The sequence below is a fragment of the Orycteropus afer genome, unplaced genomic scaffold, assembly GCF_000298275.1.
Source record: "Orycteropus afer afer isolate SDZICR_OR568_19922 unplaced genomic scaffold, OryAfe1.0 scaffold00007, whole genome shotgun sequence".
In the NCBI taxonomy this organism is placed as follows: domain Eukaryota; kingdom Metazoa; phylum Chordata; class Mammalia; order Tubulidentata; family Orycteropodidae; genus Orycteropus; species Orycteropus afer.
In genome coordinates this window covers 12,796,314-12,815,063 of record NW_006921594.1, presented here as the reverse complement: position 1 = coordinate 12,815,063, position 18,750 = coordinate 12,796,314, and the positions used below count along the sequence as shown (strand labels likewise).

The 18,750-nt window shown below is 38.7% G+C and overlaps 1 protein-coding gene across 1 annotated transcript in view; it reads left to right on the top strand.

Annotated features, from left to right (window-relative positions):
* The first annotated feature begins 53 nt into the window (after nucleotides 1–53).
* Nucleotides 54–18,750, top strand: part of PRKAR2B (protein kinase cAMP-dependent type II regulatory subunit beta) — a 129,445-nt gene continuing 110,748 nt past the window's right edge. Inside the window, exon 1 of the mRNA XM_042781369.1 lies at nucleotides 54–354. Coding sequence (XP_042637303.1) covers nucleotides 54–354 — 301 coding nt within the window. The remainder of the gene's footprint in view (nucleotides 355–18,750) is intronic.

Here is an 18,750-nt window from a genome sequence, read left to right as displayed (position 1 = left end):
CGCGGGGCAGCCCTGGGACTCGGCGCCCAGGCGCCCGCCGCCCGGGTGGCAGGATGAGCATCGAGATCCCGGCGGGGCTGACGGAGCTGCTGCAGGGCTTCACCGTGGAGGTGCTGAGGCATCAGCCCGCGGACCTGCTGGAGTTCGCGCTGCAGCACTTCACGCGCCTGCAGGAGGAGAACGAGCGCAAAGGGGCTGCGCGCTTTGGCCATGAGGGCAGGACCTGGGGGGACGCGGGCGCCGCCGCCGGGGGTGGCACCCCCATCAAGGGAGTCAACTTCGCCGAGGAGCCCATGCACGCCGACTCCGAGAACGGAGAGGAGGAAGAGGCCGCGGACGCAGGGGCGTTCAACGGTGAGGCCCGGACCCCCACCTCCCGCGGTGCCTCCCGGACCCCCTCGCGGGGGTCGCCATCCCTTCCTCTGGGCGTCAGTCTGCGCCTTGCCTTCCCCACCTCTCCCTGTACTCTCTACCTTTCCTACCTTCTCATCACGCCCACCCCCTTAGCATCCATTTCTGTCTCCCATTCGCCCACCTTCCTACTCTCCTGCCGTGCCCTCCCCGCTTCCTCTCCCGGGAAGGTGGGGAAGCTGAAAGGTTAGGTTCTCCCCGCCTCTCTGCTCCCTCTAGTCCTGGGCACCGAGGCTGAGGTGGGCCGGTTTAGCGTCAACATATGATAGGATGATGAATTTCTGGTTGAAGATACTGCTCTTGACGGATACCATTGTCCATAAAGGAAACTAGTCCTCTTTGGCGTCTTTTTCTGCTTATAGTGTCCAAAGAGGAAGGGCAAGGAGTGTCAGTTTGATTGGCTTTATTGTTGTTAGGACAGTCAGTTCACTAAGAGGAGCATGAAATTGGACTCACTGGGGCAGAACAAGATTTATGGTAATAGCTTTGGCATCCCTGGAAACAAAGTAATCTATTATTTTCCAATTTACCAATACTGTGCTGTGCTATTTTTGGACACGTAACAAAGGATCCTACTGAGCCTGCTACCCATGGGGTCTTTGGAATGAGGAAACGGGGTAGTGGTTTGTTTTTTATTTAAAATGCATATTGAATGATTTGGTGTCCCCCACCCCCACCCCCCGCCAAAGTGTGTGTGTGAAAAACACTGTAGGAAGTTCTGAAAGCTTGTTGGTTGTCTTTAGAATGAAAAGCTAGTGAGTAATTCTAAGGACCTGCCAGACACTGAGGCTAAAAAGAATGAATGGGAAAGAAAAAAAAAAAATTCTCAAATAGCTGCTTATGGCAAGTCCCTCCCCTTATGCTTCCCCCTCTTTCCCCAGCGCACATATATACATATTTACATACATGCATTCACAGCCTCCTGAATTTACACAGCGTGACTGAATCCCATCTTTATGGCATCCACGGTGTGCAAATGTGCAAGTGTTTTCGCTTTGTGGTGTGAGGCAAACACGCAGGCAGCGTTGCACCAGCTTTTGTTTATTTACACTGCTTGTGGTCTGTGTGGCTGCAGTGCATTTCATATAATGAAAACATTTTAAGGCGTCGTTAAATGTTCTTGTATATGTTCCTAGGGAGGTGTTTCTTTCTTTGCAGAATTACACGTTGAAATGGGTTATAAGATTAATTTTAACTTGTCTAAAGCAGTTACATAAACCCTGGAAATTAGTGCTCTGAAAGGATAAAAGGGAAGACTGTTACTTTAACATTTTAAATTTTGGGCTCCTAGTATTTTCCAGGGTAGAGTAATCTTAGTTCTATTTATTTATTTATCATACAAGAATTTATCTAATATTCCTATTAGTAAAAACTAGAGAAGGATAAAAGGGCATGTGTTTTAAATAGGAGAAGCCAGTAGGGCATGACACAGAGAGGACAGAGACATCTAATACTTCTCTTAAGCTTTTGGGAGACAGACACACACAGAAAAGAGCCAATTTCCCAGTTTAAAGGAATCTAGGAACTAAGGGATTTGGTAATGAACCTAGGTATGTTTGAGGTACTATGTTGTTAATATAACTAGTAATATTTTGCATAATGCTTTTTGCTTTGAATTCAACAATTCCATTTTAACCCTTGCAGTACAGTGGATGGTATACAAAACAGATTTTATTTCCATTTTACAGAAAAGGAAATGAGCCGCTAACTCTTAAATAATAGGGATCATTTTATGTTTCTGTCTTCTCCAAGACACCTTTATAGTAAAAATCATTCAGTGTAAGTTTCTTCATTTATTTATTCCCCAGGCAACTCCCCAGGGATTTTTTAAACTTTTGAATGTGCCCAATATCATTTGGTCATGATCCAGTTCACACATGTGTACATATGTATAACTGAATCTTTGCTAACAGTATTTCCCTCTTCTAGTAGGTGCTGGTGGCATAGTGCCTAAGGCTAACCAGAAGGCTTCTGCTTCAAACCCATGCACTCCTCAGAAGGAAGGTTGGGCAATCTACTTCCATAGAGATCCTGCCTCAGAAACCCAAGGAGGGGTCACTCTGAATCGTGATCAACTCATAGCAATGAGTTTGGTTTTGGTTTAGTAGGTGCTGTGCTGATCTCTTCTGTTCTAATCAATTCCCTCTTATTAAAAAAAGAAGGAAAAGTCAATTGCTCTTACACTCATAGTTTAAAAAGAATTATAGATTACCAAGGGTGGACAAACTTTTTGTAAAGGGCCAGATAGTATTTTGAGCCATATGTGGTCTTGATTGCAGAGTCTTTGTTTCTTTTGACAACCCTTTTTAACACATACAAACTATTCTACACTCTTGGTTTGAGGTTGTATACAGTTGGCTGCAGACCAAGGCCATAGTTTGTCTACCTCTGGTAGGAGGAAAAATAATAGTGCCACTGGGTGGAAAATGATAAGATTGAGCCTAGAAATTAGAATCCTATCTTTTTAATGTCTATGTCTAGAAAAGTGCCAAAATACTATTATTTTGGACATTCTGTCATAGTTTTCCATCCCTTTGTAGCCTGTAATTGTTTTTTAAACTGTGAGTGTAAACACAATAGACTTTTCTTTTTTCAATAAGAGAGAATTGATTAGAAAATACCAGAAAGTACTGAACCAAATTGTTCTATGGTAAGGAACACCAACAGGAGGAAGTAAAGGCTTAATTCACTTGTCTTAAGAGTTTACTTGACATAGCACAAGGCCTATTTGGATCAATAATTCTTAGATTTTAGTATGCTTGTCAAGGAAGTTTGATTAAGAAATAAACTGGTACCATTCTCACAGAGCTTTTTCAATAAATTGGGATGGGACATAGGATCTATTTTTCAACAGACATCCCAGGTCGTTCTGATATGGGCAGTTCCCTGACTGTATTTTGGGAAACACTACATGGAAGAGCAACATGTAGCAATGATAATTATCTTCTTAACAATTAAAAAGAAATTTAAAAAAATTGACATTGACTGTATTTTGTAGTTTTTCTAGCTTTTTGAGAAAGCTAGACTTTCATAGCCAATATGTTCAAAACCAGGATTGGGACAGGTGGGGCTGGCTCCAATCCCTGTGTTCTTAACTGCTGGAGAAGAGCCCAGGGCCAGCATTGCCTGAGCATCCTTTATATGCCGAACTATTTGACAGCCTTAATGTGTTTTATCTTTAAAACTCTGATAATTTACTTGTCCAAGGTCACACACAGAACTAGTAAGGAATAGAGCTTGGTTTCTTTACCCACATATGTCTGACTGAAACCCAAGGAGCTCTTTCTAAACAAAATCACACTGTGGGCTGAGTCCCAGGCCAGGTTTTCCTGGTTATTTTTCCAGTGATAGTGATGGATTTATATTGATTGGTTTATACCCTCTTTTCTGAATCACTTTAGGACAAGTGATGGTGTTTATGAGCGGTTGATGTTAGAAGGCAAGTTTATGACCTTGAAACAGGTGCCCATTGACTGATAGAGAGCAAGCATATGACCTTGATCTCAAAATGCGATTTAATCAGATAAGCAAACCAGGCACCTGCAGTAAATTGGAAAAATGCTGTCTGGACCTAGGTTGAATGATTTTTGAGGGTCAAGTGACTGGCCATAGATGATGGCACTAGGCCATATAATTAGATGGGTGAAGGTGATCTTTACATTTTCCTACTCCCAAGGGCTGGTAACTTCCCCATCTATCTCCCATCCTCTTCTGATTTTATCACATCTTTTTTTTTTTTTTTGACATTCAGTTTACAATCAACTGTTTCTGGATAAAAAGGCAACTTTTAGGTATTAGAATTAGTAGGCTTACGGTGACCTTTTCTAAGGGGCCTCTTGAAGACCTGAAAGAGGCTATAATAGAAACCTGTTAGCATCTAACTCTGCCTCCCTTTTCCTTATCCTCCAAAAAGAAAATAAAATTTGACATGCCTCTTCTGCAAAGGCCATGCCCTTTGTTGTATTTGTTAGTTGCTGTTAAGTTGATTTTGACTCTAGATGACCCTGTATTGCAGATATGCTGAGAATCATGGCCCAGCCAAGTAGAACTGCTTCATGGTTTTCTTGGCTATTCATTCTTAATGGAAGCACGTCACCAGGGCTGTCTTCACAATACTGCTGGGTGGGTTCAACCCACCAACTTGTAGATTGGCAGTAGACCTAGAATTTATTAGAACGATTTACAGTAGGCCAAGGAGTTGGGTCCGTACCACTATGGAGTTAAGTCTATACATGCACCATCATGAAATCTTGTGTTACTCATTTTTTGGGGGGTGAAACTGCTGAAATTATAAAATGAAATTCCAAATTACCCTGATAAAATGGTCAGAAACTAATTACGTAAGTCACAGAGCAGGCAACCTGGGAGAAAGATAAACTGCTAATGTAAAATACAAAAAAACTAGATTTATATAGTGGTAGAAGAAAAGATCGAGAGTTCAAAGTGGATACACAAGCTAAACATACAGTCCTTAATCTTGTAAAGCAAGGATGTCAAAGGTCTACACATTAAAATTTTACCACGTAATAACTATGACTTAATCCTCTTAAGTTCTTCTTTATGACAAATTATCTACTTTGGATTTTTAAAACTTAAAAGCAATATGGAGAATTTAGAAGAGATCCTGATAAAAGTATACACTTTTAATGCAGAATAGCAATTTCATTGTATTTTGTGGAAATGAATTTAGTGCTTACAATTTTTAGAGATGAAGTAGGAAATGAGCTTACGTGGCAGTTCCATTTAGGATTTAATGTGAAGTTATGTTGCACAGTAATAAAACTCACATCCTTTCAATGTGTAATTTGCAGCTGAGAGCTCTAGGATTCTGTAATTAATAAGACTTATGGTCTTTGGCTATTAGAGATTTAAATGGTAGCTTGAAATCCTCTTGAAATGGATTGTAGCATTCCTGAGTGGCTGAAATATTGAAACCATTATTTTAGTTGTAAGCATAAAGCAGTAGTGTTAGAAGTTTTTTTTTGTTTTTTAATGTTTTGTGTTATAGATGGTAATAGTGATTTTCAAACTAGAGTTAGTTAAGAACATTCATTTTAACAGTAGTATTAAGTGGACTGGGAAAAACAAATGAAATAGTGTCATTTTTCCTTTTACCCATCTGTTACTTTAGTCTTTGGAAAATAGAAGCAATGAGGTAAGAGAAGAAAGGCAATGAAACCTAGAGAGAGAGAAAGAGAGGGAAGAGCAAGGTCAGCTGGAAAGTCTAAAGGGTTCCTGTGTAACTTATACTTGGTCTGCAGAGTACAGAATGAAAACAGCTGAATAAAGAAGCATTGAATATTTTCATGTTTCTACCTATTAAAAATCAAACTGTTAAGACAGTTACAAGCTTCCATTTGAGGTTGCCCATAAGTAAGTGATGTAACTGTGGGTAGGGCAGAAGTAAATATTCAATGGTTATTTATTGTTGCAAATCTCATTCCATGGATTCCAGTAAATTTCCAGCTGTCAAGATTTTGTTCTTAACTGTTAAAAATAAATGCATTTCGTTTTCAACTGTGTAAATATGAACAGAAGACCTTTAAACTCAACAATTAGGAGTTTATTTCTGACCCATTAAGAGAGTTCTTTATGGAGAGTAGCTGCAGTGGAGAAATTCTACGGTGCGGATTGATGGAATATTTTTGGGTGAGGGATTCAGTGAAAGGATTGAAGTGACTTACCATAGGGTCTACGTTGGAAGTGTTGGGAGTCACATAAAACCAGACCTGGGATGGCCTATTAGAAGGAATGTGTGAAAGTTGGACGGTGGGATGCAGTTCTCATTTACTCACTGCACAAATATTTATTGAGAGCCAACTCCATGCTTTTTTTTTTCCCAAAGAAAAAAGGTTACTCTTTTAAATTTACATTTTTTTAGATTTTTTTAAGAAATAATTCTTTTTCTAGAAGCTGCCTCGTAGATAGCATATATAAGCTATTTCATTAACAGCTGAAAGCTAGAGAAGTTCTTTGCCTGAGTTTAGTAGGTCTTGGTCTTATGAGTATGATCTTCTTATTCATAGGACAATAACTAATCCTTTGTATGCTATTTATACTAATTTACATATTATGAAAAGAGCTCTGGTGGCATAGTGCCTAAGGCATTTGACTACTAACCAGAAAGTTGATGGGTCAAACCCACCAGCCACTTCTCAGAAGGAAGATTCGGCAATCTCCTTTTGTAAAGACATACCGCCTTGGAAATCCAAGGAGGGGTCACTATGAGTCAGTCTGACTGGATGGCAGTGAGTTTGGGTTTTTTTTTTTTTTTTTGGTAATCCTTTGTATGCTGTTTATGTTAATTTAGATATTATGAATACTTTGTCTCTCATCAAGGTGATAAGGTATAAAAAGGCTAAAGAAAAGTATTTTTGTATTTGATTTTGCTTTCAGAATTTCCAAATTTTTGCTCATTGATCCTTTTTCAGTACACTTGAACCTGATATTTATTGACTTTATTTTTGTATCCATTGATGATGAAAAGGATACTGGAAAAGAAAAAAAGACTAGTGATTTTTCTGAGTTAGATGAATTGCTATTACTGTGTTCTTGGTCCTGTCTTGGTCCTGTTCTTTCCAGTCTTATCAACACTAGGTGTAATTGGGATAGTTGTAAAAAACCCCACCGTAAAAATTTCACTTACGATGTTGGTCATTATTTTATAGGAGCAAGTTTTTATGTTTTAGAAATTCAAAATGACTCTGGCTGTTCCATTATGTAATTATTTTGTGAAAAGAATTTGAGCTAAAACTTTCAGGTCATGGTTTACATGAAAACAAAACAATCTTAAAAAAACCAAAACAGAAATATAAACACAGTTGGTGTTACATTTATAAATGTTACAGCAATAGGCTCTGCCATGTGTAGCTTAATATGTTTGGGAAGTTAAAAAAAATTCTAGTTACTGCTGTTTACAAATGTTTCTTCACTTAAAAAAGACAAAAGGTCAAAATATAAACACATGTTTCATATAAAACTGACCCCAAGAAGATACACACTATGCAGTTGTTCCAGTATCTGTTTGGCTAGGGACTGACATTGTTTAATTTACATTAGCTGTTCCAAGACAAAATAGTTCATGGGAGTGATACTGAGGGAATTTTTTTGGGGGGGTGGGGGGGACTTCAATTTGCTTAAATACGTTTCAGTAAGATCCCAAAAAGCATCTTTTCAAAAGGTCATGTTGAATTAAAACGTGACTCAGCTGTTTCATTCCTGTTATTATAGAAAGATACTGTTAAATGGTATTCTTTTCATTTAGCAGTAATATTGACAGTAATATAATAGTATGGTAGCATCATTATGCCATATATACAGATCTTTGCAGATACCAGGCGTCCTTTCAGCAGGTGGGCGTGACTATGTGGGAATACACCCTTTCCCTCTAAATCTTTTCTGCATGTGTTGTGCTTTGCCCATGGTACAAAAACCAAACTCACTGCCGTGGAGTCAGCCCTGACTCGTAGTGACCCCTCCTTGAGTTTCTGAGGCAGTATCACTACGGAAGTAGATCGCCCAACCTTCCTTCCAAGGAGTGGCTGGTGGATTTGAACCACCAGCCTTCTGGTTAGCAGTCAAGTGCCTTAGGCACTACGCCACTAGAGCTCTTCTGCCCATATTTTTTACATTAAACTGAATTGAATATTGAAGAATAATAGTAAATGTACAAAAATACATATTCCTAAAAGGGATCAAAATCTTAGGAAAGTTTGTATTTTAAATATTCAAATACTCTCTTATATTCTTGTAAAACATTTTTTGTGAAATACAAGTTTTAACCCATCCTCAATTCAGTTTCACAGAGTTAGAATTCAGTACATTCAAAATTTTAAAAAATGTTACCATTAATATAGTAAAACAAAAATAATGGTTTACAGATACTTAGATTTATTTAAAAGATCGTTTTGAGAATTAAGGTGTGCCTGACCCAAGCCATGGTGTTTTCAATGACGTCATATGCCTTTGAAAGCTGGACAGTGATTAAGAAAGACCAAAGAATTACTGATGCCTTTGTTGACAAAGAATATACACACCATGGACTGCCAGAAGAATGAACACATGTGCCTTGGAAGAAGTAGTCAGTATGCACCACAGAAGCGAGAATGGCAGGTCTTTGTCTGACATGTTTGGACATGTTATCCGGAGGGGACCAGTCCGTGGAGAAGGGTATCATGCTTGTAAAGTAGATGATCAGCAAAAAATAGGAAGACACCCCCCCCCCATGAGATACATTGACACAGTAGCTGCAACAAGGGCTCAGACATAGCAGCCATTGTGAGGAGGGCTCAGGGCCAGGCAGTGTCTTGTTCAGTTGTATATTGGGTTGCTATGACTTAGAGCAGACTCGATGGCACCTAACAGCAACAACGTAGTCAGAATTATGGGGCTCTGTTATATTTGGGCCTGACAGTTGCCCACTTTACAAAATGGGGAGAACACATGTACGTAGGCTTGTCTTGTCCATAAGGATTTCACATTTCTAATCCAGGACACATTCTGACTGCACCAATGCTCTGTATATGCCATGCCTTCTGCATGTATGAACGCTGCCCTAAATTTGGAAGTGGTCTGTTGCTGTGAACCGTTAACCTTTCTCATCACTTTCCCTTACCTCATTCTTCCCATCTTGATGCTGCTCTCTTCCCTGAATTGTATAAATCCTGCTGAACCTCCAAAGCTCATTTGTTCCCTGGAGCCCTCCAGTTTTCCTCAAGCTCTAGCACAGACCTCCCTCTCTTCAAGCTTCCTATTGCCATATCCACTACTTACCAGACACCTCTACTTGGCATGTAGTTCAAGTACCTCCAAGTAATCTGGTTCCAAACTGAGTATGTTCTGCCTCCATTGTTCCTCTTTTCTGTGCTCCCCTCTCCACCATTAAGTTGATAAAATGGTCATTAGAGCCCAGTTTCACTGCCTCACCCTTGATAAGCCTGGTAGTTTACGGTCATGGGAGACAAAAAAAAGAGAGAGAGAGAGATTTTAGTTGCAAAAAACTTGGAAGTAGTGACATGAAAAATCTGAAGCAATGGATAATTTTTTTAAATGCCTGACTCCATTTTGGCAAGGACTCTGGTTTCGAATCCTAGCTTTGCTGTTTATAACTTCTGAGACCTTGAGCAAGTTTCTTTATGATCTTGTCTTGTTTTCATCATCTATGAAATGGGGATAATGATAGATGATAGCACTTACACTGGAGGGTTCTGGTAAGAATTAAAGTACTACATACAGGTTTGTTTAAAAAAAAAAAAAAAGAAGAAGAAGAAGAAAGCCAGTTTTAGCAGCCATTGAAATGACAGTTTTTGCAAAATCGTGTTTGATTGGAAATGTAAGAAATTAGAGATTGCTCTCAAGGCAGTATAGAAAGGACTTTTTAGATCATTTAGTTAATTGTTTGAACTTTTTTAAAAAAGACTACTTTAAATTTCAAACTATCTATTTATACGATTTGAAATTCAAGGTAGTCTTACTTTTAAAAAAAAAGCAATGGGATAAAGCTTTGTTTTGTTTTCATACCATCCTCTCCCTTGAGAATCAGTGTTTATTTGGTAGAAAAAATAAATGTGTGTGTACAAAATCTGCATGTTTATGGTCTTATTTAAGTTTTTAACAAGTCATTTTTAAACACTTAGGAAGAGAGTAGGTAGGATAATTGAAAATAGTAACTTTATTTAAATGAGCATATGCATATAGTAAAAACATGAAAATGTGCCTGAAGTATAAATTAATTGGAAAAATTAGTCACATTAAATTGACAGCTTGTTGTCATTTCTTCATGTCATAATATTTATAAAAGTAAAAGTAAGCTCATGGTGGGACAAATTTATACCTTTCCAAGGTTTACATTAGTGTGTGGTTTTATTCCTAAGACCCGTAATTCTGTACTTTCTCAACTACAAGTGGCTAATATCTTTGTATGTTTTTAGAGGGGGAAAAAAAAAGACAATCCTTTTGGATATCTTTGTTTTCATAAGGAGTTACTCACGGGTGTTTGGTTTCTTCTTTGGCTGTCATTGATATGTTAGTAACAGCTTATTGACGAATCAGTGTTACAGATTTTGATTCATAATGGTGGTGGTGGTGGTGGTGGCCTTTTGGTTCCAATTCATAGTGACCCTGTGTACAACAGAACAAAACACTGTCCGTTCTTGGACCATCCTCAATATTGTTGCTATGTTTGCGCCCATTGTTGCAGCCACTGTGTCAATCCATCTCATTCAGCATCTTCTTTTTCACTGACCCTCTACCAGGAATGAAGTCCTTTTCCAGGGATTGGTCCCTCCTGATACCATGTCCAGATACCTGAGATGAAGGCTTGCCATCCTAGCTTCGAAGGACCATTCAGGCTTTATTTCTTCCAAGACAGATTTGTTTGTTCTTCTGGCATTCCATGCTACATCCATTATTATTATTATTTGAGCTATCTCCCTGTGCAAATACTGCTCTTCTGATATCACATAGTTAATTGTTCTAAGGAGTGTACCTACCTGGTGTAAATGTTCACCTTATATGCTTGTCTGTTGTTTGGCTGGAAGCCACAGCAGTGAGTTCAATTCCAGGCTCGAAGGACAACTAGGGGCCATAGTCTCGGGGGTTTCACCAGTCTCCATCAGACTGGTAAGCCTGGTCTTTTTTTTTATGATTTTGAGTTTTGTTCCACGTTTTTCTCCCACCCTTTCCTGGATCTCCTACACTGACCCCCTTTTCGAGTGGTTGACAGTGGTAGCCGGGCACCATCTAGTTCTGGTCTCATAGTCATGCAGGCTGAGGTTTGCATGGTCCACTAATCCCTTGGCCTATTTGTTTCTGTGCATCTTTGGTTTTCTTCATTCTTCTTTGCTCTGGATGAGGGGAGACCAGTTGTTGCATCTTAGATGGTCACTTGCAAGCTTCTAAGACCCCAGTCACTACTCACCAAAGTAGAATATAGAGCAGTGTTTTTTGTGTAGCATGTTATACCAATTGAGCTGCATGTCCCCCACGACCATAGTCCTGAGCCCACGGGCCCAACAGCTCACTCCCTCAGGGTGGTTGGCTGTGGCTAATAATTTATCATAACTTTGCCCCCTGCTAGTATATTTAATATTCTTTGTGAACACCGTAATGCATCAATTCTTTTTCAGTCTTCCTTATTCATTGTCCAGCTTTCACATGCACATGAAGTGATTAAAAATGCCATGGCTTGGGTCAGGAACATCTTAGTCTTGAAAGTGGTATGTTTCAAGAGGTTTTTTGCAGCACATTTGCCCAATGCAATATATCGTTTGATATCTTGACTGGTATTTCCATAGGTGTTGATTGTGGATTCAAGTAAAATGAAATCCTTGACAGCTTCAGTCTTTTCTCTATCATAATGTTGCTTATTGGTCAGTTGTGAGGATTTTTTGTTTTCTTTATATTAAGGTGTAATCCATATAGAAGGTTTTAGGCTTTGATCTTCATCAGTAAGTGTTCAAACCTTACTCCCTTTCATCAAGCAGAGTTGTGTCATCTGCATATTGCAGGTTGTTAACGAGTCTTCCTCCAATCTTGATGTGCATTCTTTATATAAACCAAGTTTTGGGATTATTTGCTTAGCATACAGATGAAGTATGGTAAAAGGATATAACTCTGATGTACATGTTTCCTGATTTTAAACCACACGGTGTCCTCTTGTTCTATTTGAGTAACTTGTCTCTGTGTACAGGTTCCTCATGAGCACAATTAAATGTTCGGGAATTCCCATTCCTCCAAATGTTAACATTAATTTGTTATGACTGAATACTTTTGTGTCGTCAATAAAGCACAGGTGAACATCTTTCTGGTATTCTCTGCTTTCAGCCAAAGTCCATCTGATATCAGCAGTGATATCCCTCATCCCATGTTTTCTTCTGAATCCGGCTGGAATTTGTGGCGGTTCCCTGTCAATGTACTGCTGCAACTGTTTTTGAATTACCTTCAGCAAAATTTTACTTGCACGTGATATTAATGATATTATTCAATAATTCTACTTTCTGTTAGATCACCTTTCTTTGATTCTAAAACACAAATATGGATCTCTTCCAGTTGGTTGGCCAAGTAGCTGTCTTCCCAATTTCTTGGCATAGACAAGTGAGCCCTTCCAGCATGGCATCTGTTGAAACAGCTCAGTGGGTATTCCGTCAATTCCTGGGGTCTTGTTTTTCACCAATTCCTTCAGTGCAGCTTGGACTTCTTCCTTCAATACCATTGATCCTTGATCAGTACTACCTCCTGAAATGGATGAGCCATGACCAGTTCTTTTTGGTACAGTGACTTTGTATTCCTTGCATCTTCTGATGCTTTCTGCATTATTTAATATTTTGCCCATGGAATCCTTCAGTATCACAACTCAAGGCATGACTTTTTTCTTCAGTTTCTTCAATCTGAGAAATGCCAAGTGTGTTCTTCTCTTTTGGTTTTCTAACTCCAGGTCTCTGCACACTTTAGTATAATACTTTGTCATCTTGAGCTGCCCTCTGAAGTCTTCCCTTCAGCTCTTTCTCTTCATTATTTCTTCCATCAGCTTTAGCCACTCTGGTTAAGGACAAGTTTCAGAGTCTTCAACATCATTTTGGTCTTTTCTGTGTTCTTAGTGACCTTTTTCTTTTTTCATGTATGATGTCCTGCTTGTCATCCTACAACTCGTCTGGTTTTCAGTCATTAGTGTTAAGTGTATCACATCTGTTCTTGAGATGGTCTCTCAGTCAGGTGAGATATACTCATGGTTGTACTTTGGCACTCATGAACTTGTTTTAATTTTCTTCAACTTTCATTTGAGCAATTGATGGTCTATTTCAGCCCTTGGCCTTGTTTTGATGCATTCGATTTGATTCCCGTGTTTTCCATCTGGTGAATACACATTTGGTGACATCCATGTGTATAGTTGCCATTTATGTTGTTGAAAAAGGGATTTGCAATGAATAAGTCATTGAGCTTGCAAAATTCTATCATGTAATTTCTCCAGCATCTTTCTGTCACCAAGGCCATATTTTCCAGCTTGGTATCCTCCTCCTTTATTTCCAGCTTTCACATTCCAATCACCAGTAATTATCAATGCATCTTGATTGTATGCTTGAGCAATTTCAGACAGCAGAAGTTGGTAAAAATCTTCAATTTTTTCATCTTTGGCATTAGTGGTTGGTGCATAAATTTGAATAATTCATAGTAACGCCTTAAAATAATTTTCCTTTAATTTCCCTAAAAGGAATCCAAAAGAGATTTTAGTGTTTAAATCTTAACAGAAAATCATTTGTAAAAAGAATATTTTATGAAAAAATTTTAGGGACACGTTTTGCATTAAAATACGACATGAAGTCATCTGGTGGGGCTGATAGTATCGAGCAGACTAACATTTGTGTCTGCCAAACCTGAGTAGGGGAAAAGATTATTTTCTCTCTCTCTCTTTTTTTTTTTTTGTTATGAAATATTTCCAACATACAGAGAGGAACAGAGACTAAATACAGAACACTCATATAAGCCATCCGACAGCTCTAACAAATTTTTAACATTTTGCCACACTTAAATTTGAATTATTTTTAAGAAATAAAATACCACATGTGCAGTAGGTATCCATCGTGTTCCCCTCTCCTATCCCATTCTCTTGTTAACTTTCCTTTCCTGAGATGACCACTGCTGTGATGCATTTGGGGTTTTTATTTCCTATGCAGTTTTTTGTTCTTTTATTACATAGGCTTTCTCCATAGGTAAGAAACAGTGCTGTTTTATGTATTTTGAAAGTTTATATAAATATGTGCCATTTATAGAAGTTTCATTTATGTAAATTATTCTTCAACTTATTTTTGAAAACAATCTTTTAGATAATTTTACTTTCATGTAGGTCTAGTTTCATTTATTTTAAAATACTATTTAGTATACCCTTATACAAATACGTCTTGATTAGAAGCTCTGGTGGCGTAGTGCCTATGGCATTTGACTACCAACCAGAAGGCTGGTGGTTCAAACCCACCAGCCACTCCTCAGAAGGAAGGTTGGACAATCTACTTCCATAGTGACACCGCCTTGGAAACCCAAGGAGGGATCACTGTGAGTCGGATCTGACTCGATGGCAGTGAGTTTGGTGTTTTGGGTTGTTTTACAAATACACAATTTATCCATTCTTTGATGAATATTTTAGTTGTTTCCAATTTTTTGTTATTACAGGATGATAGTGAACATTGTGTGTGTGTGTTTGTCTGTGTGTGTGTATTCATGTGTATCTCCTAATGGAAATGTGCTGCAGTTTTTCTAAGGTGAGTTTTCAAAGTGTGGTATGGGGTTCCTTGGAGGACCCTGTCCCCAAGACCTTTTAAGAGAGTCCATGGGGTGAAAACTGTTATAATAGTAATACTGAAAAAAAACTCACTGCCGTCGAGTCAGATCTGACCCATAGCAAACCCTCCTTGAGTTTCCGAGGCAGTATCACTATGAAAGCAGATCACCCAGTCTTCCTTCTGAGGAGGGGCTGGTAGGTTTGAACTGCCAGCCTTCTGGTTAGCAGTCAGATGCCTTAGGCACTATACTAGCAGAGCTCCTATGTTGTTGTTGTTGTTGTTATGTGCTGTCGAGTCAAACCCAACTCATAGCGACTCCTCCTTGGGTTTCCGAGGCAGTATCACTACGGAAGTAGGATTGCCCAACCTTCCTTCCGAGGAGTGGCTAGTGGGTTTGAACCGCCAGCCGTCTGGTTAGCAGGCAAGTGTCTTAGCCACTATGCTACCAGAGCTCCTACAGTAAGGTATTATTGGCCTTTTTCATTCTCATTCTCGCACAAGTGCACAGTGTACTTTTCCAGAGGCTACATGATGCATGATTATGCAAAACAATTGAATGGAGAGTTTGATATGGGAACCTAGGTGTTTTGTATTATGGCAAATTTACTAAAATTATTCTTCTTGCTAATTGTTTTTTGGAAAATGTATTTTTCATAAAAATATTTTATTTATGATAACACAGAATTCTTAGTTTTAAATAAATATTTTTAAATTTCCATACTAATTTCTAGTACAATAAATATTGATGGGTATAACCTATATAAATAAATACTTTCTAAAAGTGTAAATAATTTCTGAGACCAAAAAGTTTGAGGACTGCTGCTCCAAGACACCTGCCTAAGTGTGTAAAGGCTAGCTTGGAGAGGACACTCAACAGCTTTAATCCTATGTGCTTGACAGAGTTGTATAGTTCATACTCTCCGCAGCAGTATGGGAGACTTCCTGGTTCTCCGCATTCAAGGCCTTTTTAAAAATGTTGAGGGATAAACTTTTGATGGCTGATTAGATTTCATTTAAAAAATACTCTTCATTTACTCTCAGATATTTCTTATTGAGTAAATTTTAGAAATTTATAATTATCTCTGTCTTTTCTAAGCTCTTACTCATCATTTTACCAGAGGTTTCTTTAATCTGGTTCTATTGATACTTGCTGTTTTCTAGTTTATTAATTTTTGCTATTTTCTTTATTTTTATTCTTTTGATGTTTGTTATTTTTACATCTCATCATCTTTCAATTTTCAGTAAATGCATTTAATGCTATATAAATGAGTAATGCTCCAGTACTGCATTAACCAAAAAAAAACCCAAACTCACTGCCGTTGAGTCCACTCCGACTCACAGCGACCCTCAGTGGGTTTCCGAGGCTGTAAATCTTCATGGAAGTAGATCGCCCTATCTTTTTTCTGTGAAGGGACTGGAGGGTTTGGAACTGCTGACCTTCTGGTTAGCAGCCAAATGCCTTATCCACCATGCCACCAGTACTGCATTAGTTATTTTCAAATAGCACTTTTATTATTACTCATTTCTAAATACTTTGCAGTTTTCCATTGTGAGTTCCTGTTGTACAGAGGGTTATTTAGAAGTTCATTTGAAAGCTCCAGAAATGAATACACTTTTATATTGCTGTAGCTTTTCAATAGACTTTTCTGTATTGGTGGAAGTGATCTCTATCTGTACTGTCCAGTTCAGTAATCACTAGACACATGTAGCTATTGGGCATTTGAAATGGGGGTAGACTGACCACGCAACTCAATGTTTTATTTTAGTTCATTTTAGTTAGTTTAAATTTTAATTTTAAACAGCTTCATGTGGCTAGTGGCTATCATTTTGGACAGCATAGCTCTATGGTAAAAACCACGCCCTAAGTTCAAAACTGAAAAAGACTTACCATAACAAAGAGTAAAATAGCCTTATAGCACCAAAAAATCTTGCTAGCAAGTTAACTGCCTGCCAGAAGTAAGCACCTTTTAAAAGAAAATGACATAATCCAGACATAATACTGTCTAGCCTACAAAAAAAATTAATAGACATGTAAAGAAGTTGGAAAACTTAACCCATAATCAAAAAGAAAAAAGCAGTCAATAGAAATAGTCCTTGAGATGACCCAGATGTTGGAATTGGCAGTCAAGGACTTTTAAAGCTAGTATTTAAAATATGTTCAAATGGGCTTTATTTATCCTGGAAATGAAGATTAACATTTGAAGATGGATTACTATACTTTAACAAATTAAAGGAGAAAAACATCAGCAGATGGATAAAATGTATTTGATAAAATTCAACACCCACTTCTGATAAAAACTTTCAGCAAAGTAGAATGGAAAGGAAGGAACTTCCTCAATCCGGTTAAAGGTCAGCTTTGAAAAACCTACACTTTACATCATACTTAAGGCGACAGATTGAATGCTTTCTACCTAAGATTGCGAGCAAGACAGGGATGTCCAGACTTAGAACATCTATTCAGCACTGTACCGGAGGACAATTGATTCTTGTACCTTACATCTTTACCTTATATCCTACATCCTTGTTAATATCACTTATTAGTCTTTCTGTAAATTTCTTATGTTTTTATAAGTAATTATGCTACCTGTAAATATTGCTTGTTTCAATTCTTTCCAATCAGGATGTCTTTTATTTCTTTGTAATTACTTTATTAGGAGCTCTGGTAGCATAGTGCTTAAGGCACTTGACTGCTAACCAGAAGACTGGCAGTTCAAACCTACCAGCCACTCCTCCAAAGGCAAGTTGGGCAATCTACTTCCGTAGTGATACTGCCTTGGAAACCAAAGGAGGGGTTGCTATGAGTCGGGTTTGAGTCGATGGCACATAACAACAACAAAAAATTACTTCACTGCACCTTATTTTAAAAAAATTGGAAATGCAGGTTCTCTTGAAATCCCCCTTTGCATATTTTTAATTGAGAAGTGCCATTGCATTCTGCTATATTGTGAAATTTTTCAGTATCATTGTTAACTCAAATCCAGGTTACATTTTCATTATTATGGAACATAAATAGGATTGCATTTTCCCTCTTCACTTTTTTTAAAAAATTTTTTATTGTGATTTGGGTGCAAATATACAAAGTAGATTCGTTTTACTTTCGACAGTTCATACACGTTTGGTTTCACGGTTTACAAATAAAACAGCTCTTCTCCCTTCTCCTCCGTGTGACTGCCCTTCTCTGTGTCCTTATTTATGCATTCCTGTCTGTCCAGCTTTCCCTCTGTGCAAACACTACCCTTCTGATCTCTCATGGTTGATTGATCTAAGGGGTACATCTCCCTGGCGTCGGTGTTCTGCTTATAGGACTTTCTACTGTTTGGCCGAGAGCTAATCCACGCAAGTTGAGTCCAGTTCCAGGCCCGAAGGATAACCTGGGGCTTTAGTAAATAGGAAAGCTCTGGTGGCACAGTGCCTAAGGCTAACCAGAACGTTGGTGTTTCAAACCCACCAGCTACTCTGTGGAAGGAAGACGGGGCAATCTACTTCCGTAAAGGTTGACCGCCTCGGAAACCCAATGGGGGTCGCTAAGAGTCAGAATCGACTCTATGGCAGTGTTGTTAGGTGTCATCGAGTCATCTCCGACTCTTAGTGACCCTGTGTACAGCAGAACAAAACACTGCCTGGTCCTTTGCCAGCCCCACGATCCTTGGTATACCTGAGCCCGTTATTGCAGTCGCTGTGTCAATCCATCTTGTTGAGGACTTTCCCCTTTTTCGTTGACCTTCCACTTTACCGAGCATGATATACTTCTTCAGGGACTGGTCCCTGCTTACGACCTGAGCAAAGTAGGTGAGACGAAGTTTGGCCATTCTAGCTTCCAAGGAGCATTCTGGCTGCACTTCTTCCAGGATAGATTTGTTAGTTCTTCTGGCAGTCCATGGAACTTTCAGCATTCTTCGCCAACACCACAACTCAAAAGCATCACCTCTTCTTCGGTCTTCTTTATTCATTGTCCAGCTTTCACATGCATATGAAGCAGTTGAAAATACTATGGCTTATGTCAAGTGAACCTCAGTCTTCAAGGAGACATCTTTGCTCTTCAGCACTTGAAAGAGGTCTTTTGCAA